At 41.2% G+C, this 25,480-nt stretch overlaps 2 protein-coding genes across 3 annotated transcripts in view; one reads left to right on the forward strand and one right to left on the reverse strand.

Moving 5' to 3' along the window:
- The window catches only part of Lysmd2 (LysM domain containing 2), a 7,386-nt gene extending 4,156 nt beyond the window's left edge, over window positions 1-3,230 (forward strand). The window contains exons 2-3 of the mRNA XM_090358409.1: window positions 496-809; window positions 2,398-3,230. Of these exons, the coding sequence (XP_090214535.1) occupies window positions 496-809; window positions 2,398-2,440 (357 nt within the window). The 3' untranslated portion in view covers window positions 2,441-3,230. The remainder of the gene's footprint in view (window positions 1-495; window positions 810-2,397) is intronic.
- A 543-nt stretch (window positions 3,231-3,773) lies between these two features.
- On the reverse strand, window positions 3,774-23,545 carry Scg3 (secretogranin III). Of its 2 annotated transcripts, XM_090358408.1 has the most exons (13): window positions 23,436-23,544; window positions 23,160-23,306; window positions 22,403-22,455; window positions 21,858-21,903; window positions 21,537-21,752; window positions 18,231-18,373; window positions 17,003-17,152; window positions 14,596-14,776; window positions 11,975-12,091; window positions 10,525-10,608; window positions 9,536-9,673; window positions 7,192-7,272; window positions 3,774-4,113 (listed from the first exon to the last, which is right to left on the reverse strand). In XM_090358408.1, the coding sequence occupies exons 2-13, from the start codon at window positions 23,248-23,250 to the stop codon at window positions 3,995-3,997; spliced, it is 1,419 nt and encodes a 472-aa protein (XP_090214534.1). In that variant the 5' UTR covers window positions 23,251-23,306; window positions 23,436-23,544; the 3' UTR covers window positions 3,774-3,994. The 2 variants fall into 2 exon arrangements, with proteins under 2 accessions (XP_090214534.1, XP_090214532.1); XM_090358406.1 differs by having other exon boundaries at window positions 23,160-23,545.
- Window positions 23,546-25,480: the final 1,935 nt, after the last annotated feature.

The following is a 25,480-nucleotide window of genomic DNA, read 5'->3' on the forward strand; positions in this document are numbered from 1 at the left end:
TATAATTCTAGCTACTCAGGAGAGTGAGATCTGAGGATCACGGTTCAAAGTCAGCCTGAGCAGGAAAGTTCATGAGACTCTTATCTCTAATAAATTTAAAAAAAAGAAAGAAAGAAAGAAAAGAGCCAGAAATGGAGCTGTGGCTCAAGTGGTAGAGTGCTAGCCTTGAGCAAAAGAAGCTCAGGGCCAGTACCCAGGCCCTGAGCTCAAGCCCCAGGACTGGCAAAACAGAAATAACTAAAACAAAAAGTGGGAGTGCAGAAGAGACTGGTTCAAAGGGTAGAACACCTGTCTAGCAAATTTTGAAGGCCTTCAATTTACACTTCAGTACCAAAAACAAAACAAAACAAAACCCACTGAGTTGAAAACTGCCTTCCAGGGGAAATAGCAGTGTGAACATGAGTCAGTGAAGAGTTGTAATTCTGGGTTTTGTAGATGACTCTAGTGTTGGATGGGGTAATACGTAACTGTTTCCTTTTTTTTAATGTATTTTAGATAGAGCAGATTAAAAGGGCCAATAAACTGTTTACCAATGACTGTATATTTCTGAAGAAGACTTTGAACATCCCAGTTATAGCTGAGAAGCCCTTGTTGTTTAATGGACTGAACTCCATGGATTCTCCAGAGAGTGAAGTGGTAGATAACCCTGAAGAGAAACCCGAGGAGGAGTCTGGGATACAACTCTCTCCTCCCAGCCAGGACCTGCTCCCTGTCCAGCCCCAGGAAGTGTCAGCCAGTGATTTCCTGCAGAGACTTGACTTACAGATTAAGATTTCAACTCAGGCAGCCAAGAAACTAAAAGAAAGCAGGTAAACATTCCTTGGTATCACTGGGTGTTGTTCATACCTGTAATCCAGGTTTCTCAGCGGGATGAGGTCTGGAGGATCCTGCTTCATATCCAGCAGATATGGACAGGAAAATCTGTGAGACTCTTATTTCCAATTAGCCAGAAGGTAAAGCTGTGACTCAAGTGGTAGAAAACTGGCCTTAGATGAAAAGAGCCTAAAGGGTAGTTGCTCAAGCCCTAAGTTCAAGCTCCAGCATTAAAAAAAACAAGGCGGTGGGGGGGGGGGGCAAAAACATAAGAAGGGATATCCATGTGTGAGAAGTAATGTACCCACTATCTGGCGAATGTAACTGCAACCCCCATACATTACCTTGATAATCAAAACTAAAATGAAACAACAACAACAAGGGGCAGGGAGTAGAGTGTTTACCTACCACGCATGCAACACTGGGTTTGATTCCTCGGTACCAAATACACAGAAAAAGCCAAAAGTGGTGCTGTGGCTCAAGTGGTACAGTGCTAGTCTTGAGCAAAAGAAATTCAGGGACAATGCACAGGCCCTAAGTTCAAACCCCAAGACTGGCAAAACAACAACAAAACATCAACAACAAAAATCTGTACTTTGTTTTGATAGGATCATTGTCTGGCTTGCAGTTCTGGAAAGCAGCCAAGTTCAAGGCTATGTGGACACCTTCAAAGGCTGTCATATAAAATTCATTCTTTTCTTTTTTTTTATTATCACTTGTTTTTGTGTGTGCCAGTCCTGGGACTTGACTTTAGGGCCTGGGTACTATTGTACCTGAGATTTTTTTTTTTTGTTGGTCAAGGGTAGTGTTCTACAACTTGAGCCACATCTCTACTTTTGGTTTTTTGGTGGTTGATAGGAGATAAATCTCATGGACTTTTTTTTTTTTTTGGTCAGTCCTGGGGCTTGAACTTAAGGCTTGGACTTTGTCCCTGAGCCTCTCTGTGCTCAAGGCTAGTGCTGTTGAGCCACAGTACCACTTCTGCCTTTTTCTGTGTATGTGATACTGAGGAATTGAACCCAGGGCTTCATGCATATTAGGCAAACACTCTACCACTAAGCCACATTCCCAGCTCTCATGAACTTTCTTGCATGGGCTGGCTTTGAACCACAATCTTCATCCTTCTGAGTAACTTGGATTACAGATGTGAGCAATCAGTGCCCAGCTTGATTTGATTTTTGAAACACGTTCTTGCTAAGTGTCCTAGGCTAGCCTAGAACTCAAGATCCTTCTACCTTAACTTCCAAAGTACTGTGATTATATAGTATGGTAAAGTGGCATGAACCATTATACCATTGACAATTAACAAGTAGAATTTTATTCTAATAATTGAGGCACTAATAGGGAACAATAAGCTGAAACTTAATAATTTACCTTTCATGTAACATTAATTTTTAAATTTTTTCTTTAAGTAATTGAACAAAAGTCATGCAACTTTTGAGATATGCCCAACTTTTCAAGTTGATATAACTTCTTTTTTTAAGAAACTGAATGTTAATTATAATCTGTGTATGTTTTAATTTTCTGAATGCACTTTTAAACACAAATGTATGATCTGTTTTTTTTTTTCTTTTATTTTTTCAGAGATGAAGAAAATCCCTACGTGGCCTCACTCTACCACAGTTAGGTGATTCGCAGGCATAACTCTAATCCAAGAGAGATTTGAACCTGACAGGTGAAGATTTTGGATTCCCATAACATCATTGTAAAACTCTAATTCAGTAGTTCTGTAATTTTAAGTCTTTATTATGGCCTAACAGCAAAACTGTATTCTCAAACTCTCACTTTTTTTTTTCTTATGCCCACTTCTGGGTCTTGAACTCAGGACCTGGGCACTGTCCCTGAGTCTCTGTACTCAAGGCTAGCTCCCTACCACCTGAGCCACACCACCACTTCTAGCTTTTTTCTGAGTAATTTTTTGGCTATAAGAGTCTCTTGGGGACTGTTCTGCCAGAGTTAGCTTTGAACCATAATCCTCAGATCTCAGCCTCTCGAGTAGCTAGGATTACAGGTGTGAGGCACCAGTTCTAGGCTCGATGCTGTCACGTTTGTAGGTGGTTTTAGATTTGCTTTTGTAAATACTGGTTGACATAAAGTATCAGAGACTATTTCTATATTTAAGCTGAAGACTTCTTTTGCTGTACTGGGAATTAAACCCAAGGGCCTTGTGCTTTGAGCCACCTCCCCTGCCACTTGAGCCATGCTCCTATCCCTCGCCCGAAAAGTTTATCTCCTGTGGAAAACACCATGGCTGTTTAAGTGATGCTGAATTTGTTGTGTCTTTATAACTGAAATGCTATAAATATATATTTCAATATGTATTGCATATTCTATATTAATAAGAAACTAAATCTTGTTTTCTATTTTGTAATAAAAGAAAAAAAACTACCTAAGTATGAATGAGAAAAATAAAGAATGTTTTCACATAGGAGTGGCTTGTTTTTGTTTTCTTTTTCATGGGAAAATAAAATAGATTTTGAAATTCTATACTTTGAAATGCCCGGGCTAGCTTTGAACTGCAATCCTCAGATCTCAACATCCTGAGTAGCTAGGATTGCAAATGTGAGCCACTGGCACCTGGCTACTGCTTTGTGATTCTGAGTTCCTTTTTGTGTGCTGTTGGACCTAACACAGATCCAGGTATACAGCAGCTGAAACAGCACATGGTGCTCTAGCTAGCAAGGCCTTGAGGCAGCATGAGTTGCTTTCATCTCCCTGATAATAGGCCATGTTCTTCAAGGGGGATTGGCCTGAAAAAACAGAACCCATGACTTAAAAACAGAACCCATTTAATTCTTCCAGAATGTGCATGCATGTGTGAGATGGAGAAGAAAGGATTCTGTTTTCTATTTAGGTCACAGGCTCTTCTACACACACACACACACAGACACACACACACACACAGAGTTATAAACTGCAAGTCGAGGCTGAAATAAGAATTGTATATACAGAACAAAATCTCAGCTTGCTACAACTTTACTTCTCAGATCATGTCTGTGATGAGCAAGAAAGCTATGTTTACCCCTTCTAAAAGGTTAGCTATGTAAGTGCACGTTCTAATAATCCTTGCAGCCAAAAAAAAAAACAGCTTTAATTGTAGAATTAGAAGTGTTTTGAAGCTACATGATATTTTCTGGAATAGTCCAGAGACGGCTGGAACCTTGACAGCAGTCCTCCCCCTTTACAGGCTGCTGTAAATGCGCTTGATAGCATTGGCCTCTTCACGATCAAGGATGCCTTTCTCCACGTAAGCGTCCGCCTGTTGGTTGATGAAATCCCTCATCTTCGAAAGATCATAATCTGGAAACATATTGTTAGAGTATCATGAGCCAAGATGGGGAAGAAACAATCTCCTTAGGGTGAGGAGCATTAAAAAGCATTTTGATAGTAGGAGGATGGGAGATACTGAGATTTGAACTCAGGACCTCACGCTTGTAAGGCAGATACTCATCACTTGGGCCATGTTCCTAGCCACCTCCTCCCCCTCCCCCTTCCTCCTCCCTCCCTCCCCCCTCCTCTCCCCCTTCCTCCTCCCCTTCTCTTCATTATTATTTTGTGTGTGTATACCAGTTCTAAGGCTTGAACTCAGGGTCTGGGTGCTTTCTCTTAGCTTTTTCAATCAAGACTGGTGATGCGCCACTTGTGCTACAGCCCCACTTTTGGCTTTTAAGCAGGTTAATTGGAGGTAATAACAAGATTATGGAAGGTACTGAGGTTTGAACTCAAGGCTTTAACACTTGGTAGGCAGACACTCTACCCACTTGAGCCATGTTCTCAACCTTTTTTGCTTTTAATTTTTAAATTTTTATTTATTTGTTTATTTTGTGTTGGTTGTAGGGCTTGAACTCAGGGCTTGGGCGCTGTCCCTGAGCCCTTTTGCTCCGGGCTAGCACTCCACCACTTTGAACCACATCTCCACTTCCAGTTTTCTGGTGGTTACCTGGTGAGAAGCGTCTCTTTCCTGCCCAGGCTGGCTTTGAACTGCGAACCTCAGATCTCAGCCTCCTGAGTAACTTGGATTGTAGGCATGAACTACCAGAATCAGGCTAATATTTTGTTGTTGTAAAGGTGATGTATAGAGGGGCGATAGTTACATATGTCAGGCAGAGTATATTTCTTTCTGGACAATGTCATCTTTTGCCTGGCTCTGTCTATTATTATTATTATCATTATTATTATTGTGTGTGTATGTGTGTATGTGCCTGTACTGGGGCTTGAACTTAGGGTCTGGGTGCTGTCCCTGAGCTTTTTCACTCAAAGCTGGCACTGGAGGAAGTAAATACTATCTAATTAATTCCAGCTCTGAACCCAGGTCTGTCCGGTGTTGCTTTGACCACTGGAGAGGTTCTGCATGAAAAACATCTGACAGGTACAGGGCTCATGCAGAATCAATGCTCATTTCTATCCTTACCTTCTTCCTTTCTGTCACAAAGCGGAGCATGCATTAGCTGAGCATCTGTTTTGTGTGTAGCTCACAAGATGATTCCTGACTCAGAGGACACAAAAGGATGTTTCTGAGCCCTAGTTCACTAATCCTAGCTGCCCAGGACGCTGAGGTCTGGAGGGTCACAGTTCAAAGCTACACTGGGCAGAAAATTCCAGGAAACTGATCTTGAATGAATCACCAAAACAAACAAAAAACACAACCAAACAAGCAAAAATTCCCGTGGCTCAAGTGGTAGAACACTAGAATTGAGCACAAAAGCTAAGCTAAGGAACAGGGACAAAGCCCTGAGTTCAAGCCCCAGGCCCAGAAAAAAAAAAAAGATTATATATAATGGAGCTGAAAAATTCCCATTGCCTAGTGACATCAGTTGTCCCCTGCTGACAAAATGGCAAGATGGTTTAGGTATTTATGGCACTGTAGTGGAAAATAAAGCTTCCAGTCACAAAACAGTAAAGCACAGTCAGGTGCCAGTAGCTCTCAGGCCTGTAATCCACTACTCCGGAAGCTGAGATCTGAGGATTACAGTTCAAAGGCAGCCAGGGAAGAAAAGTTACCCACTCAAAAAACTAGAAGTAGCCTGTAGCACAAAGTGGTAAAGTGCTAGCTTTGAGCAAAAAGAGCTCAGGGGCAGTGCCCCTGTCCTAAGTTTAAGCCCCATGACCAACTACAACAGCAATAGCAACAACAACAACAAAACAAAGAAAAAAGAAAAAGGAAGGAAGGAAGGAAGGAAAGAAGGAAGGAAGCAGGGAAGGAGGGAAGGAAGGAGGGGAAAAAACACTGTTGGTTAAAAATATCCCAAGAAAGGGTGGAAGTAGCCAACATAAGGATGCCAAATGTTGACTATTATTAAAGATGGGGACTGGGGATTTAGCTCAAGTGGTAGAGTACATGCCTGAGCAAATGTGAGGCCCTGAGTTCAAGTTCGAGTACAGCAAAAAGTAAAAATTAAAAAAAAAATTATATAGGGACAAAAACATGAGAAGTGGTATCAATGTGTGAGAAGTAATGCACCTACTACCTGGCAAATGTAACTGTAACCCCTCTATACATTACCCCAACAGTAAAAATAAAATAAAACAAAATAGTGTGGTACTTATATACAATGGAATGCTATGCTGTCATCAGAAAGAATGACATTACCCCATTCGTAAGGAAATGGAACGACTTGGAAAAAATCATTAAGTGAAGTAAGCCAGACTCAAAGGAACATAGGCTCCATGGTTTCCCTCATTTGTAATAATTAGTACAAACCTTGGACTCTCCTAGCAGAGGATTACAATAGCTCAAAACCTAGATACACAAGGTCATACAGGATGAGACTAAATGAAAGGACTTCTAGGATATGGAAACAAGAGCTTTATCTTGTGTGATTGTTGTTCTTAATGTACTATGTTATTTCTCTTCTCTTTCTTTTGCCCTTTGGTTAATCTCATATTGTTATTGAATCTGACTTTGTTACGTGGTATATTGTATATAGTTTATTTGTTTTTTGAAATAGGAAAGGGAAGGGAGGAAAACAAGATGATTGGGAGAGGGAGGTGGAGGGGAATGGGGACAAAAACATGAGAAGGGGTATCAATGTGTGAGCAGTAATGCATCTACTACCTGGCGAATGTAACTGTAACCCCTCTATACAATACCCTGACAATAAAAAAGTAAGAAGTAAATAACAATAATAATAATAATAATAATCAGAAGAAGAAGAAGAAGAAGAAGAAGAAGAAGAAGAAGAAGAAGAAGAAGAAGAAGAAGAAGAAGAAGAAGAATGGTTGTGGTTCACTGTTTCCTCTACATTTCATATGAAAGAAGTTGATAAGAGAAATGGGTTGCTTTTCCCCCTGGCACCTGAGAGACAGCTGTTGTGCTTGTGGGTCTGAGGAGATAGCAATGCTTGGAACTTTGGCAAACAGAATCCACAGTAATCCTACCTTCTTTGTTGCCTTTTTTGTTGTGTTTCTTCAACCATTCAATATTTTTCCTTATGGCTTCCAAATAGGCTTCTGTTTTCCCTGGAAAAGACAAGTAGAGGCTCTCATAAAAACTCTCTCCTTGGGCTGGGAGTTTGGCCTAGTGGTAGAGTGCTTGCCTAGCATGCACGAAGACCCGGGTTCAATTCCTCGGTACCACATGCATAGCAAAAAAAGCCGGAAGTGGTGCTGAGGCTCAAGTGGTAGAGCTCTAGCCTTGAGAAAGTCCAAGGACAGTGCTCAGGCCCTGAGCCCAAGCCCAGGGCCGGCAAAAAAAAAAAAAAAAAAAAAAAAAAAAACCTCTCTCCTTCACCGGGCATGGTGGCTCATGCCTGTAATCCTGGCTACTCAGGAGGCTGAGATCTGAGGATCAAGGTTCAAAGCCAGCCCAGACACAAAAGAACCTGAGACTCTTATCTCCAATTAACCTCTACAAAATGGGAAGTAGGGGTTGGCTCAATAGGGCAGTAGCCTGAACTGAAGAGCTCAAGGACAGTGCCCAGGTTGAGTTCAAGTCCTATGCTACCAAAATAAATCAAGATACATCATTTTTTTTCTTTCAATCACTCACTCATAGGAGAAGAACAGCCATGAAATTTATTTTTGGACATTTCTAGAAGAATGCCTGTTTTTATTTAGGTGAAACAAGAATATCCACATACACTAGTCAATGATTATTAATTGCATAGGGAGACTTCTTGTCTAAAAATGATAAAGGTGGATAAGCTATTTAAGAAGGGAAAGTTAGCCCCAGGATTACTTTGGGTAGTTTAATTCCACTATCTGGCCATCGATATGACATGACCACACTGCGGTGATTTCATGAATGTTACTACACTGACCTCACCCTTTAGCTGATTTAAAAAAAAAAAAAAAAAGATTTCCAGTGACTCACACAGCACAGTGAACAAGTAAACATCCATCTGGTAACAGAAGCCACACTTAGATAATGGAATAAAGTTTTAATGTAATTTTCTTTGGTCTCTAGAGAGTAATTTGCTTTCAAAAAATGGAGCAAGTTAATAGACAGGGCTGGAATAGATTTTGTTTTTATGGCATATTCCTAAATTTTAGAAATGGGCTTTGAGTCATTCAAATAACTGCACTAATTAGAAATCAATGTTTAAGAGGAGAATAAAGGAAGGGGTGGCATGTTTTTTCAAGACTCATAGTACTCATAATCTGATACTTTTGAACAAATTACTTGAAATAAAAAAAATGCCAAAGAGTGAGGCCCATACAAAAGATACTACGCTTTTAGTAGAGTGGAAAAATTTAGATTAAATTGAAACTAGGGAAAAGTTATCCTCTTGAAGTAATCGAAAATTGTGAATATTATGAGTGCCTTTATGTTGTTTACTAGTTGACTGATTGATTTTGCAATACTGGAGATCAAATCCTGGACCTCTCACTAGGTAATTCAGACTCCAGTCTGAATTGGTTCATTGTTTGAGAAGTTTCATATACCAGAATATGGCCCAGAATTCCCAATCAAGTTTTAGATTGTGAAAGATAAGTGGTCTGGACCATAAATGTAGGGAGGGATATTCAAATAAACTCCTCCCTTCCTTCCTTCCTTCCTTCCTGCCTGCCTGCCTGCCTGCCTCTCTGCCTGTCTTGCCTGCCTTCCCTCTCTCACTTCCTCCCTCCCTCTCTTCTTTTTTTTCTTTCTTCCTTTTGTACATTTTTTTTGCCAGTCCTGGGTCTTGAACTCAGAGCCTGAGCACTGCCCTTGGGCTTTCTCAAGGCTAGAGCTCTGCCACTTAAGCCACAGCACCACTTACACCTTTTTTTATGTATGTGGTATTAAGGAATCGAACCCAGGTCTTCTTGCATGCTAGGCAAGCACTCTACCACTACACCAAAACTCCTGGCCCATTCCTTTCATTCTTTGTGCTATTCCTGGACTTTGCATTCAGGGCCCAAGTGCTGTCTCTGAACTTTTTTGCTTAAGGCTAGCACTCTAGCACTTGAGCCACAGGTCTACTTGTGTGTGTGTGCTACGTGTGTGTGTGTGTGTGTGTGTGTGTGTGTGTGTGTGTGTGTGTGTGTGCACGTGCATAACTGGAAAGAAGAGTCTCATGGATTTTCCTGCCCAGACTGGCTTCAAACTTCAAGCCTCGGATCTCAGACTCCTAAACAGCTAAGATTCTGGGTGTGAGCCCCGGCACCTGCCCGATAGTCTTTTTTAATGCCCCATTGGCCTGGATTGTGATCATCCTATTTGTGCATCATGTTTTGGGATCCTCTTTGTGTGTTGCAAGCTTTTACTCTTTCTGGCCACCCAAATCTGTCACTTCCATACCTTTTGGTTCCTCTGTCTTTCTGCCTGGGCTCGAGTTCTTGTCTTTTGTGGAATCCTTCAAGGTCCCATACTCCTTCTCCATCTTTGCAGCTTCTTCCTTGGTGCTATCTGTTTCTTCAAGAGTCTTCTCTGATGGTGCTATAATCAGATTACATGATGTTATTTCTTATCTAGGGTATTTCTTATCTGCATTCATCTTGAACTCAGGGTCTTGGGCTTGCTCAGCTTTCTTACCTAAAGGCTGATGCTGTATCACTTGAGCTACACCTCCAGCTCAGGTTTTTGCTGGTTAATTGGAAATCGAGTCCCTTGGACTTTCTATAAAATTAGCTTTAAACCATGACCTTCTAGGTTTCAACCTCCTGACTAGGTAGAATTACAGGTGCCGAGCAGCTAACAAGGACTTTGAAGATGGATTATTGGGTTTTGTGAGGTAGCCATTTTGTCTTTCCTATGAGCCACCTCATAAAAATCTCTGTAGAAACCTATACTAGCCAGCTGCTGGTGGTTCACACCTGTAATCCTAGCTACATAGGAACCTGAGATCTGAGGATCATGGTTCAAAACTAGCCTGGGCAGAGAAGTCCATGAGACTCTTATCTCCAATTGACCAGCAAAAAGCCAGATGTAGTGATGTGGCTCAAATGGTAGATCAGCCTTGATCACAAACGCTCATAGACAACACCAAGCCCCTGTGTTCAAGCCCCAGGAATGACACAGAAAGAAGGAGGAGGAGGAGAAAGAGGAGGAGGAGGAAAAAGAGGAGAAGGAGGAAGAAACACATTACTTTCAGTGCTTTTGGTTGGTTAAATTTCTATGCTGTAACTGGCCAAGAAACAGCTAAGGTTAATTCTATTCCTATGATTGAATTTGAAGTTTAAAAGTTTGTTTAAACCTGTATTTCTTTACTCAAGTCCCCCAAAGCTCATTATTCACTACTCAAGAGTTATTTTACTGAAAACTAGAATGAATAAGGCAGTAAATCTTACCTGGAGAAAGCTTGCTTTTATTGTCAGTAGCATTTTTTTCTAGCTTACTTCTAGTCTGAAGAGCAATTGTTTCATCCAAGTTTTCTACAGGGAGGAAGAGAAGAAAATATGATTTCATTTCCTGAGAGATGATATCATACTTTTTTACTAAAAATATTTAATCCTCACCAGAAATATCACATCAACAATTCCAAAATATTAACACTGCCAGTAAGAAGCTTCAACCTAAATTTTTATTCCTGTGAACCACAGGCTCTCGAGAGTGAAGACCTTCGTGTTTCACATTACATGCAGAACTCTCTTTTGCCTCCCATGTCTATTGCTCAGAGCATCTGTGGGTTTCACCTATATAACACTTCCTTATGGTTACTGCATCTGGTTTTTGCTTTGGGGAACCCTGCTTCCTCCTCTCCCACTCAGAAAATTTGAATCCAGTGGTAGTTGAACAGCTCAAGCCTGATAATCAGGAGTCTCCCATGGCCCTAGGTTTGGTCCATGGGGGAAGGGGGAGGGTTTGAGAATCATTTGACTGAGCAATAGTGATTGGTTTGAGGAGGAACGTGTGACTGAATCTCAGTCAATGAGATTTCATACTAGGACCATAGGAAGAAAGAAGCTCTCTTCCTGCTATCTGGTGTAGAGATGATATTAGGGCAGTTACACCATTACTGGTTTCCACAAGGGAACAGCCAGACTGGAATGAATCAACACACAGAATCCAGGGACAGACTAATTCTTCACATTACTGGTTGACTTCACAAGCTCAAAGCCAGGCTATCCACTACCTCTCTAAACAGTCTCCTCTTAGTTACACAAGGTCATTAATTTCCTTTTGCTTTTCTTTTTGTGTAAGCTAAACTAGGCTTAAACACAACAGGGATTTCACTTAGTTAAATTGTAATGAAATGTAGAGAAAACTACTATAGAAAAGCTTTTTCATTCAATGTCAATTTATGAAATCTTAAGAAAACAATTATTTTTTTGAGATAGGGCCAGTTCAAGGCTAGCCTTGAACTCCTGGGCTGAAGTTAACTTTCTGCCTCTGCTTCTTGAGTAGCTGGGACAATAAACATGCTGCCACAGGGCCACACCTGGCTATAGGAAATTAGTTTTAAAAAATCATACCTCTGCTCAGAGTAATTTCAGTAGGATTGGCGCACACACACACACACACACACACACACACACACACACACACACACACACAAAGTCTGTCTGGAGATTAGGAAATGCTAGCAAGATTGCATATAACAAAGGGGACATTTTTAAATTTAAGATGGCTCTCTAAAGAATTGAAGACATCTGGTTAATTAGACTTGTGTATATTACTGAGTAGGTTAATCTGGACTGTTCTGGCCTACATCAAAGTAGTGGGGTCAGGATTACCAAATGGCTAGTTTACATCACAATGAAAACCATCTCAGCAAAGTAGAGTGGGCAGGATTCTTACCCAGGTAGGAAACCCCTTCCTCTGGTGATACTGTGCCATACTTTACCATCATTTTCACAAAGTCAATCAAGGTTTTCATGATGGTGATCAATGTTTCTTTCTCTTTCGCCTCTTTTTCTGCATAAAAAGATTAAATAATTTAAAGAAAACTAGTACAAAAGGGTTTCGTTCCTTTCTTCTCTTCTTTACTGCCTCTTTCTTTTCCTTTCCCCATTCCTTCTCTTCTAGCCTTTCTTTTTCTTTTTTTTTTTTTTGTGATGGTACCGGGTTTGAACTCAGGGCCTCATGCTCTTGTGTGGCATTTTCACTCAAGGTTGTCACCCTGTCCCTTGAGTCACAGCTCCATTTCCAGCTTTTTTTTTTTTCCTTTCTTTTCTTTTTTTTTTTTGTGGTTAATTAGAGATTAGAGTGTCATGATCTTCAGATTTTAGCCTCCTGAGTAGCTAAGACCACAGGAATGAGTAAGCTACTAGCACCTGGCTTAATTTTCTATTTGCTTTCTTTTTTTTTCTTTTTATTTTGACAGTTCTAGGAGTTGAACTCAGGGTTTTGTGCTTGCTAAGCAGGTGTTCTACCACTTGAACCAAGCCCCCTCTTCTTTTTCCTCTTCTACTTCCTCCTCCTTCTCCTCCTCCTCCTTCTCCTCTTCCTCCTCATCCTCCTGTTTCTTTTTTTCCTCCTTTTCCTCCTCCTCCTTTTTTTTTTTTATTTTTGCCAGTCCTGGGGCTTGAGCTCAGGGCCTGAGCGCTGTCCTTGGACTTTTCTCAAGGTTAGAGCTCTACCACGTGAGCCACAGCACCACTTTCAGCATTTTTCTATGAATGTGGTACTGAGGAATCGAACCCTGGCCTCCATGCATGCTACACAAGCACTCTACCACTATGCCAAACTCCCAGCCCCTCCTTCCTTTTTTTATGCTAGTCTTAGGGCTTAAAATGAGGGGCTGGGTGCTATCCCTGAGCTTTTTCCACTCAAGGATAGTGCTCTACCACTTTGAGCCATAGGTTCACTTCCTGTTTTCTAGTGATTAATTGGAGTTAAGAGTCTCATGGGCTTTTCTGCCTCAGCTGGCTTCAAGCCTCAGATCTAAGCCTCCTGAGAAGCTAGGACTACAGCTGAGACCACCAGTGCTCAGCTCTCTCCCTGCCTTTAATTTCTCATTTGGTTCAGTCTTTGGGAGTAAAAGACATGTATCAACGAAGACTTCAATAGAGGTCATTAAAATGAAAGATAAAGGCAATAAGGATGGGACGTAGTGGTAGAGTGCTTGTCTAGCAAGCATGAAGCCCTGGGTTAAATTCCTCAGAACCACATAAACAGTAAAAACCAGAAGTGGGTCGGTGGCTCAAGTGATAGAACACTATCCTTGAACATAGACAGGCTCAGGGATAGAGCCTAGGCTCCCCCCCTCACCAAAAAAAGAGAAAAGTCATGGGTTGAATGAAGGCAAGGTGGGGAGAAGAGGTCCTGAGAAATAACAGAGAAATGACTCCCCTCATCACTTTGTTAAAGGTCGCAGCCATGAACTTGATATCCTGCTGATGCTCTCCTCTGATGAGGAGTGACTCCCTGGCATCGCAGCAGTGGTTCTGAGCTGGGCATCTGCCATCCACTGGGGCAAGATGACTCAGAACAGATCCTCTAGATATACAAGCCCTGCAGATACCAGCAGAGGGTTGGCACCACCTGGTCACTGTTGGGGACTTGAAGGACAACAGGATATTATCCAGAAATGAAAGCTCTCTCAGGCCGCTTCCTGAAGGTCATAGACTATCATTACAGAAAATCATATTTAAGATTTGCTCTAGGGCTGTGTCTTTGAACAGGGAGAAGAAAGCGCTATCTAAGGCAGTGCAGGACATCTGTCCTAACAATACCAATAAAGACAATTAACCAAAAGTAAACATGAACTGAAATCCTTCAGTTAACATAGTGCATCTGTGAGAGAGAAGAGCACATGTTAAGGTGTTGGTTTTTGTTTTCTTTATTTGTGTGTGTGTGTATGTGGCTTGAACCTAGGGCCTGGGCACTGTTCCTGAGCAGTTTTTGCTCAAGGCTGGTGCCCTTGAACTTGAGCTACATCTCCACTTCTGTTTTATATTTGGTTAATTGGAGATGAGCATCTCATGGATTTTCCTGCCTGGCCTGGCTTATTGAACCATGATCTTCAGATCTCAGACTCTTGAGTAGCTAGGATGACAGGCCCAAGCCACTGGCCACCTGACAAAGTCTTGGCTTCCCGGTGTGGTTTGGACTTCCTGGCTTCTCTTCATGTAGGGTGCATTTTGACTCATTTAGAAAGCTGAAAGTAGAAGTGTCTATGAGCCATTGGTGCCCAGGTAATCCAGGCTTTTTGAAAATAGCAATGATGTGAACTTTTCCCCTTGAAGTCCCTGTGGGCTCCTTGAGGGTTGTATTTGGAAACCGAAAACAGGAAGAGAAAACTCCACACAATTTCCTAGAGTCACTATTTCTAGTCTACATGGTAAGACAAAAGAAAAGCATGCGCGCGTACGCGTGCGCGCGCACACACACACACACACACACACACACACATACACACACACACACACACACACACACACACACACACACACACACACACACAAAACAGAGGTTACCTGAATCGATACTTTTCAGAAGTGCATAGAAGTTCGGGAAATACTGGAGTTCCTCAAAGCTGTCCTCAGCGTAGGTTTTAGTTCTCCTTTCCAAGCCATTTGTCAAAGTCAAGGCATTTGATACCGTTTCATCATCATCTCCATTACTGAAGCCATCTTGAACTGCTGCCATCGGAGGAGTCTCCAGCCAGGAAAGAGATCAATTACAAAGAAAAGTAAGTATGTGGACTTGGCTGTTGGTGGCTTGCTCATTCCTGTAGTCTTAGCTACCAAGGAGGCTGAGATCTGAGGATCAAGGTTAAAAGCTAGCCCAGGCAGGAAAGTCTGGGAGACTATTATCTCCAGTGATCCATCAAAAAGCTGGAAGTGGAGATGTGGCTCAAGTGGTAGAGCTCTTGCCCTGAGCGCAAAAAGCTTAGAGGGCCAGGAGTTTGGCCTAGTGGTAGAGTGCTTGCCTAGCATGCACGAAGACTGGGGATCCATTCCCCAGTACCACATACATAGTAAAAGCTGGAAGTGGTGGTGTGGTTCAAGTGGTAGAGCTCTAGCCTTGAGAAAGTCCAGGGCTCAGGCTCTGAATTCAAGCCCCAAGACTGGTAGAGACCCTACTCAGATCCTGAGTTCAAATCCCCCAGTACCAGCACCCAAAATTAAAAACAAAATAGTAAGCATTTGGTTAGAAGGAAAGCTTTGCTTATGTATTTGGAAGGCAAGGAATCTTCCTATTTTGCAAGTTTTGGGAGGATTTTTTCTGGACTGGCGTGTACCTAATGACTAAGATCACTGGGACTTAGAGAAAGATGCTCTATCTTTGCAAGACCCTGCCTAAAGTTTATGACATGATCCTAGGCTCTTAGCCTTCTGAGTGGCTAGGATTACAGGCATGAGCCACTGTGCCCAGCCATCACAAATTTTAAAGAGAAGTCAAGACAAGGGGCAAGGGGGAGAATTTCAGATCTTGGTTGATACTAAGAGGAAAAATAATGAAGAGTTGAAGAGTCCAGATACGAGAAGAAAGGATCAATGACCAGGGTGAATGAAAGATGATAGACAGGGGCAGGGGCAGGTGGAAGAACACAACCTGGAATTGAAATATATATATAGACATATTTGGCCAGTCCTGAGGCTTGAACTCAGGGCCTCGGCACTGTCCTTGAGCACTTTTGCTCAAGGCTAGCACTCTGCCATTTGAGCCACAGTAAAAGTTACGGCTTTTTCTTTTCTTTTTTCTTTCTCTTTCTTCTTTCTTTCTTTCTTTTCTTCCTTCCTTCCTTCTTTTTTTTTTTTTTTTTTGTTGTTGGCTGTGGGACTTGAACTTTTGGCATTCTCCCTGAACTTTTCAGTTCAAGACTACCGCCCTACCCCTTATGAGATCAGACGAAATCGGGCGCATTCAGAGTGGTATGACTGTAGACCGCCCTATCCCTTGAAACACAGTGCTACTTCTGGTTTTCTGGTGATTAATTGGAGCTAAGAGTCTCATGGACTTTTTAGTGACTGGGCTGGCTTTGAACGGCAATCCTCAGATTTCAGCCTCCTGAGTAGGTAGGATTACTGGTGTGAGCTACCTCGCCGGGCAGTTCTGGCTTATTCTGTGTATATGGTACTGAGGAATCAAATCCAAGGCATTGCGCATGCTAGACAAGCACTGTGCCACTAGGTCATGCTCCTGACTATGGAATAAGAATTTTTTTAAAAAATTGGGCTAAGTATAGAGATTCCCTTCTTGAATACTTGTTTGTTAAACACATCGTTTATGGTGGAGGGTGTGGGGGGGAGGGTAATGGGTACCAAGACATGTGAAAGGGTATCAATGTATGTGAATTAATGCACCTTCTATCTGGCAAATATCATGTAACCCTTTTACTAATTACAATAAAAAAAATCCCCTCCCCTCAAAAAAAACCACATCATTTGAGATATGATGTAAAAATCAATGTTAATAAATTCTTTATTAAAAAAATTGGGCTAGGAATCTTTTATTAGCTGTGGAGTGACTGCCCCCCATTATGGGGATAGTGGAGAGCAGACTGGAATAAGATTTTTAAAAAACATTTTTACTAAATTATTTTTATTTATTTATTTTTTTACTAAATTATTTTTAATAATTTAATTATTTTCCAAGCCAAGATCACTTATATCTTTGATCTTAATGGTATCTTGTGAATATACATTTTAAGTGGACTAAAAATGCTGCTATTCCAAGTTTCCTTTTCTTGTTCTTTTTCTCCCATCCCCACTCCCCGTCTTTCTCCCTTTCATTTTTGGTGGTACCAAGGTTCAAACTCAGGGCTTTGCACTTGCTCTCCAAGAGTTCTACCATTTAAGCCTACCTCCAGCTCTCCAAGTTTCCTTAAGTAAGGTAACAATTATGTACACACCATGTGCATCACACACATGTACATACCACTTTCTCTGGTATTTTTCCAGCTTGGTTCTCAGTCCTGCTTATGGATTTATTGAGCTCCTCCTCATAATTGGTGGCTTCCTTTGAAATTAATTGTTGTAGAGCTTCTGCAACTTCATCTTCCAGGGTGTGGGCCTGGCTTTCTGTGATCTATTAGAAAGAGGCAAAGCCATTATGGCTAGTATTCTCATTCTTGTGATTTAAAAAATCTACATTAAACTATGTTGTTGAACAGATTTTTTTTTTCTTGTCCCGGTAATGGAACTTGAATTCCGAGAATAGATGCTTTCCCTTAGCCATTTTTACTCAAGGCTGACATTGAACCACTTGAGCCACAGTTCCACTTCTAGCTTTTTGCTGGTTAATTAGAGATAAGAATCTCAGGGACTTTCCTTCCCGGGCTGGTTTTGAAGCATGATCCTCAGATTTCAGGCTAGTGAGTAGCTAGAATTACAGTGTGAGCCACTGCTGTCTGGCTCCTGAACACATATTTTTAGGAGGCATTCAGAGTGTTCTTTCTACGTTATCCTTCCTGCTATAAATTAAAGTAATTGTTTAGTCCCTTGGGAAGAAGTAACTTTGGGTCAGCCATGGTAAGCTATCAGTTCGACCATGTGAAGACCCATGGATTGGGTATTGTTGTTGTTGTTGTTGTTGTTGTTTTTGCTTGTCCTGGGGCTTGAACTCAGAGCCTGGACACTGTCCCTGAGCTCCTTTTGCTCAAGGCTAGCACTCTACCACTTGAGCCACGGGGCCACTTCTGGCTTTTTCTGTTTATGTGGCACTGAAGAATCAAACCCATGGCTTCATGAATGCAAAGCAAGCACTGTACCACTAAGCCATATTCCCAGCCCTCATGGAGTGTTTTAGAAATATCTTTAAAGTTGCTCCCTTTCGTCTGTGGGTCATGGTGGGGGAACCACTCTCCTCTATCCTCCTCCAGCTCTCTGTTTATATCCTCCCTGCCCTCCTAAGCTCACTCCAACATGTCTTCCTCTGAGGTCCCTTTCCTCCTCCTTCCTTCCAAATGGAGACAAGCCATTTTCCAGCCTGACTCATAAATGTGTGTGTGGGGGGGGGTCTGATAGATTATAAACTCCCCAAGGGAACCCTAGGACTCAAGACAAAGGAGATGAATTGTAAATACTTGGCTACTGGAATCAAGTGACTTAGTTTCATGTGGTTCTCCAAAGGGAGAATTTGGTTTCTTCTCATAAATACAATTTACCAGGCCAAGATTCAGAAGCTTGGAAACAATCTTGTCAAAGACTCCTCTGTCATTCTCCTCATAAATCCTGGTGGCAATTTTATGGACAATGTCTTCAGCCGTCAGAGGTGTTCCATCCAGTTGATGAAGGCCATCAGGATCATCTAGAAGAAGCAACCATGATTTCATAGCACAGTGGTCACAGACTCATTGCATAGATCACGTTGTAGTTATCTATATTTCACTTGTCTATATTCAGACGCGTCTGAGGCATGGTACAGTGGTGTTTGATTTTATATAAACTCTTGTTTGGAAATAAAATTAGGAGTTGAGAACTGGTGGCTCACACCTGTAATTGTAGCTAGTCAGGAGGCTGAGATCTAAGGATCACAGTTCAAAGCCAACTCAGGCAGGAAAGTTCATGAGACTTTTATCTCTAAAGCCAGCATGGGTTACATAATAAAATATTCTCTCAAAATATTTGTCACTAGTAATAGAAACAATGCTATACTTTTTTTACATAGTATGCAGTGTGCATATAGGATGTCATATTATTCAAAGCATTCTTTTATACATTGAATATCTTGATGATACATTTCTGCATTAGTTACAGATTGGTATTATCCCTATATGTCCTGTTTTTGCAAGAACATTTTTTGGGACAGGGGTGGAGGAACCTATCATATACCTGGAATCAGGTGAACTAAAGAGCTTTATGACTTACCTAGAATTAGTACTTTTAAATTTTAATTTAGTTTTTGGGTGATCATGGGGCTTGAACTCAAGGCCTAGGCACTGTCTCTGGTTTTTTTTTTTTTTTTTTTTTGATCAAAGCTAGTGCTCTATCACATTTGAGCCACAACATTACTTCTGGTTTTCTGGTAGTTAATTGGATATGAGTCTTAGAGGGACTTTTCTGCCTGTGCTGGCTTCCAACCACAATCCTCAGATCTCAGCCTCCTGAGTAGCTATGATTACAGGTGTGAGCCACTGATGCCTGGCTCCTGTTTGATATATTTTTTAAATTTCATTATATTAAATGGTCAGTTCAAAGTGATTAAATTTGTTTAAATTCAGTTATCCTAATGTTAGTCTATTTCTAGTCAAATTATTTTAGGTTAAAAAATAGAATTCAAGTTAATTTTTTTTTCTGAATAGCAAAATGCAAAACCTAAGCCTTCATCTCCAAACATGAACATTCCTGAACTCTCCTCTGGCTGTAATGTTCAATGAAAATCCAATTTAATTGGCAGTTATTTTCCAGCAGAGATAATTAGCGTAATTCTCTTGTTGCCATGGAACAAAATCAGGCATAGAAGAAAGCCTAAGCTCTGTCCTAAGCACTGGTCTGCAGAATGGAAAATACTCTCTCTTCCTCAATGCCTGGCTACAGCAATTCATTTGTTTCCTCGTGTTCTTTCGTTAGTTTATTCATTTAATTCATAAAGTCATTCACTGAATTCATGAGCATTCACTGGAACTGTAGTTTCTCTGTTCTTGTTTAATTCTCAATTTAGTTTGGAGAAAGACCTTCATCATTCACTTACACATGTAAAAATACAGTCTGCATTAAGAATCATGAAGGGAAAGGCCAAGATTTTTAAAAATCATATCTTGTGCCTTGGATGGACATATAACTATAGCCAGGAATCATGTTAAGGATTTTAGCTTTTATCCCAAGAGAAGTGGGAATTTACTAAAGGTTTTTATGAGAAGAATTGGCAGTTCAAACAGGCATGGTAGTGCATACCTGTAATCCCAACACTCAGGAGGTAGAAGCACAAGAATCCCAACGTTTGAAATCAGACAGGATTATTATGAAGTGAGGAAAAAGCCAAGGGATAGGGATATAGATCAGTGGTAGAACACTTGCACACACACACACACACACACACACACACACACACACACACAGAGAATGAGAGAGAGAGAGAGAGAGAATGAAAGAGAGAGAGAGAGAGAGAGAGAGAGAGAGAGAGAGAGAGAGAGAGAGGTAGAAGAAAGGCATATATTCTGGCTGCCCCATTAAAATAAGTTGGAGAAGGTAGGCCATTGGTGGCTCACACCTGTAGTCATAGCTACTCAGAAGGCTGAGATCTGAGAATCATGGTCCTTACTCAGCCTGGGACAGAAAGTCCATGAAATTCTTATTTTCTTTAACTGGTGACCATGACCTGAGTTTAAGTTCAAGGACAAAAAAAATGTTGAATAGAGACAAAAAAAGAAGAGGGCTTGGAGCCAGGAGTTTGGCCTAGTGGTAGAGCGTTTGCTTAGCATGCATAAAGACTGGGGTTCAATTTCTCAGTACCACATACACAGAAAAAAGCTGGAAGTGATGCTATGGCTTAAGTGGTAGAGCACTAGCCTTAAGAAAAAAAAGTCCAAGGACAGTGCTCAGGCCCTGAGTTCAAGCCCCACAATTGGCAAAAAAAAAAGAGAGAAAAAGAAAAAGAATAAGAGGGCTGCAAGAAGATGTGTAGATTTGGCAGTAGCTCAAGTGAGGTTTGATTGATATCAGAGAAGAATGATGAGTCTGAGGATAGGTTTTTTTTTTTGTTTGTTTGGTTTTTTTTTTTTTGTGCCAGATCTGGGAATTGAACTCAGGGCCTTGGCACTGTCCTTAGATACTTTTTGTTCAAGGCTAGAGCCTTGCCACTTGAGCCACAGCACCACTTCTGGCTTTTCCTGTGTATGTGGAATTGAGGAATCAAACCCAGGACTTTGTGCATGTTGGACAAGCACTCTACCACTAGGCTATGCTCCTGGCCTATATACTTTTTTTTTTTAAGAGAAGACTTGTTAAAATAAACCTGTAAGGCCGAGAGTTTGGCCTAGTGTTAGAGTGCTTGCCTAGCATGCACGAAGACCCAGGTTCGATTCCTTGGTACCACATACATAGAAAAAAGCCAGAAATGATGCTGAGGCTCAAGTGGTAGAGCTCTAGCCTTGAGAAAGTTCAAGGACAGTGCTCAGGACCTGAGCTCAAGCCCAGGACTGGCAATAAATAAATAAATAAAAACCTGTAGCCGGTACAGTGGCTCACGCCTATAATCCTAGCTATTCAGGAGGATTGAGATCTGAGGATCATGGTTCAAAGCCAGCCCAGGCACTAAAGAACATGAGACTCTTATCTCCAATTAATCACTAGAAAATGGGATGTGGGGCTGTGGCTCAAAGGGTAGAGCAGTAGCCTTGAGCTGAAGAGCTCAGGGACAGTGCCCAGGCCCAGAGTTCAAGCCTCATGACCCACAACAAACAAAAGGCAACCTGTAATGAAAAACTTCAAATCGGAGAAAATCAGTATTAAAATTATTTTTAATAATTTACCTTGAAATTTCTGCTCCAATCCACTCTTAGTAGAGTCATAATCATCAACCATTTTTCGATTCTTGGTTGAATCAACATCTTCCATATTCAGTTTATTAGCCAATAAAGAACTTCTTATGGACTGTCTGTTTTTCTCAGTTTTTTCCTTTTCTGTTATTGCTTTTAGTAGATTCAGATTATCAGAAACAGAATAATTGCTTTCACCTAGTTTGTTTTCTGTAAAAACAACAAAAAAAGCCCAAACTCAACACAACCACTTTAGTTATTAATGTTCTCACAGCTAACATTACATATTTTAGTATCAGTCAGATTCTTTTTTACCTGGAGGGGATGTTTTTTTAATCTTGTCTGCTTCCGCTTCAGCAATCTGTAATAAGAACACAGATTCTGGCTTTAAATCATCATTTCATGACTTACCAAGTACAAGAGCCAAATGGTTTAATCTCCATGAGATTTAGCTTTCCTGTTCATACAACATATCTAATAATGCTTATCAAAAGGCACTGTTATAAGGATTAAATAAGATTTAAAAGGGGCTGATGTGTTATAATTTCTTTCTACTATCATATTGGTTTAAAAAACTTTTGTAAAATTAAAAAATCAGGATAAATATTCTGTTGAACTTACTGGGTTATTTATATTGTCAATGCTATATATTATGCAAACCTCAATGTGCAGACTGTCAGGCATAGAAATGACCAAAACTTATTTTTTCATTCTCATTTCTATTTATTATTAGTTCCCCTGAAGTTTGTAAATTTGAAATAGATAAAAGGTCACAATACAATTACATTAATGAAAGAATTGCAATTACATTAATGAAAAGAAGGATGAAATGGATAATTATCATTTTAATTCAGACTTACCTGTTCATTCAAAGGCCTTTCTGCACTCAGTTCTCTATTATGTAAAGATTGGTCTAGAATCAATAGATACAAATAGCTATAATTATTTATTGGAAAGATACCTATAGACTTAAAATGTTCAAAAAACAACTTAAAATATTGAGAGAAATAATTCGGAATGCCTGTTAACAAAGATTGTTAATAGTGTACAATGGAGATGGAGATCCACTTTGTTTTAATATATTCTCTTGTCTCTGGGTATTTCAGGAGTTAACAGAACTATCTCTTTTTTGTTTTCTAGCCAGACATTAAATATAGAATCTTCATGCTTGACTTACCAGCTTTTCCTCAACTCAGAATAGCATAACTTGGGTTAGCATTGTTGGCAACAAACTACAAGCCCTGTCATCATATAGTCTATTATAAATAGAGTGGAGTGTCTGAGAAAGGTTATAAAACCTTTAAAAAGAATGAAAGACATTCCAAGCCACTTTAGGAGGAAGAGGCACCCTGGTCCCCCTTTCAAGATAAGATCTCAGAAAAAGAAAAACAACAAATAAACCCAAACGAAAACAGCCCGTGTTTAGAAATGCAAAGGGGAGAAAAAAATCCTGTCTCTTAATTCCAGCTGACTCTTGGTCAATACGCACAGATAGAATCTAATTGGAGAACTGGAGAACAAGGCAGGGTGATTAACAGCTCACAGCTTGTGTGGAGCATTTCCCTGTTCCTGGCAAAAAGGAAAGGGAGAGAGGCAGAAGAAAAGTGTGCACCTTACCTTGACTGCCTCCGGGTTTAGGGAAAGCTTGAATTGGGCTACTGTGGAATATCAACACCAAAATCCAAGTGCCTGTCCAAAGGAACCCCATTCTTTCACACTGGGCTTCAGAAAAAGAGCCTGGTGCCAAGACTCTGGGAGCTGTAGCTTTTGTTATGAATGAAAAGGGGACGGTGGAGTTGGGGGGGGGGAAGAAAAAAACACAAAGCAATCAACAAAACAAAACAAGAAGGACCAAGAGAATTGAGGTGCAGGGAGGGAGTGCAACAAGGATACCCGGCGGCCCGCAGGTTTAAGGAAGATGTCCCGGCTGGCAGGTCTGCAGGTGCAGGCGAGCGCTGTCCACCCCGCGGGTGCTGAAGTTCCTGTGACGCGGGCCCGGCCAGGGCGTAGCTTTATTCTTGCTCCCTCCTGGAGAGGAAGTGAGGAGAGAGCCCGCATGCGCTCTGCAAGCCAGAGGCGGGAAGGGATGGCGTCAGCGACTCCAATGTCATTTCCCATCCCCTGGCAATGGACAGGGCAGAAGGGAGGGGGCGAGCCTGTCTTGCCTGCCCCAGTCTTAGGTGGGTGGAAGGGGAGGGCGAGGAACCTTGACTTGAAGGACTAAGTGGCTATTTTATCCAAGCACCTGTCAGGGAATTAGATAACCTTGTGCAAGAGGTGTTTTGTTTTTCTGTGGTGTTTGTTTTGCATTGGAATGCTTGTTCTGCTATTTTTGCTCCAAAATCTCTTCCCTACCGAATCTACTCCAAAGGTAGATACAGTACTATGATCCTGACTTTCATCTTGTGGGATGATATATCAGCCATCCCTCAATGCTCTTTATTTGTCAGCTATGGACAGGAGAAATTGCATTTTTTCCTCCTCCTCCTCCTCCTCCTCCTCCTCCTCCTCCTCCTCCTTCTTTTGCCAGTCCTGCAGACTGAACTCAGGGCCTATGCACTGTCCTTGGGCTTTCCTCAAGGCTAATGCTCTACCACTTGAGCCACAGTACCACTTCTGGCTTTTTTATGTATGTGGTACCGAGGAATTGAACCCAGGTCTTCCTGCACGCTAGGCAAGCATGCTACACTAGGCCAAACTCCCGGCCAAACGTTCTTTCAAATAGTCCCATTGGGCCAACAACCCCAAATCATTGCCAGAAACAAGCACCAGTAGCTCACATATGTAATCATAGTAAGTCAAGAAGCTGTGGGGCCAAGAGTTTGGCCTAGTGGTAGAGTGCTTGCCTAGCATGCACGAAGACCTACATACATAGGTCTTTTGCTTCAGGCTAGTGCTTTACCACTTTGAGCCACAGCTCTCCTTCCAGTTTGGGGGTGGTTAATTGGATTCTCAAAGGCTTTACTGCCGGGGCAGACTATGAATCTCAATCCTCAGATCTCAGCCTCCTGAGTAGCTAGTTAGGATTACAGGCATAAGCTACCAGAACCTTGAGTTCAAGTTATAAGTACAGTTCAAATTATAACTACAATTCAAGTTATAAGTACCAAGTCTTTTTGGACCATGTCATCTTTTTCTTCACTTTTTCCCCAGTTTGTCCCACCAGTCCCTGCCTTCACATTGTGTAGCATATTTTCTACATAGTGTATACTGAATATCAGAGCTTTCATTTCTGTGTCCCCATTTTGACCCTACTTAAAAAAAACCCAAAATGAAAAACGAACATCACCAATACCATCACCATCATCAACAACAACAAAAATCCCATGTCTCCATTTCCTGGAATTCATGTAGATAAATAGTATTTTAATATTCAGATGTGTTATGCCTTTGAGTTCCTTCCCTAAGACTATTCTCCTTTGATCTCACTGTGTGTGAATGCGTCGAGCCCTGTGTAAGTGATCATGTCCAGTAGATCTAGCTTCAAAAAGCAGTTGATCATAGCAGGGGTATTGCACACAAGCTGCTAACCAAAGACTTCTTAAGTGGTAAATACAAGGAACATAATAATGTGAGCTGAGTGCTGAGTAAGCTCTTTAGTCCTGATTTTTAAACAGAACTTGGATCTTTTTCTTTGAGCTACAGCTTGCTGGGAACCAGTTTGTATAATGACCAAAGAGAAGGCTGGAGCACAATGCCGCCTTTGATTTCCGTGCCCCTCCTTTTGGAGGAGCAAGTTTGTTATTGAAATATCGAAAAACAAACAAACAAGCAAGCCTCAAGAAAACTGTTTTCACCCTGGAGGTTTGGAGGTCACGCAAACATCCCCTTTAAGAACCTAAAATGTACTTCTTGTTTGTTTGTTTGGATTGAGTTCTTTTTTTTTTTTGAATATTCATACAAAATTATGTTGGCTTGTGGAGTTATAGAGTACTTCC

Source organism: Megascapheus bottae, chromosome 25 (assembly GCF_031878675.1).
Source record: "Megascapheus bottae isolate mThoBot1 chromosome 25, mThoBot2.hap1, whole genome shotgun sequence".
Lineage (NCBI taxonomy): Eukaryota > Metazoa > Chordata > Mammalia > Rodentia > Geomyidae > Megascapheus > Megascapheus bottae.

Bases quoted from the DNA above. Each gene is read 5' to 3' on its own strand.
- Scg3 (XM_090358406.1), bottom strand. From the start codon at position 23,250: ATGGGGTTCCTTTGGACAGGCACTTGGATTTTGGTGTTGATATTCCAC. The intron at 7,273-9,535 runs GTATGGAAGTGA...TGTCTTTTCCAG, and splicing joins AAAGACAGAGGAACCAAAAG to GGAAAACAGAAGCCTATTTG. The intron at 4,114-7,191 runs GTAGGATTACTG...ATATGTTTCCAG, and splicing joins CAAAAAAGGCAACAAAGAAG to ATTATGATCTTTCGAAGATG.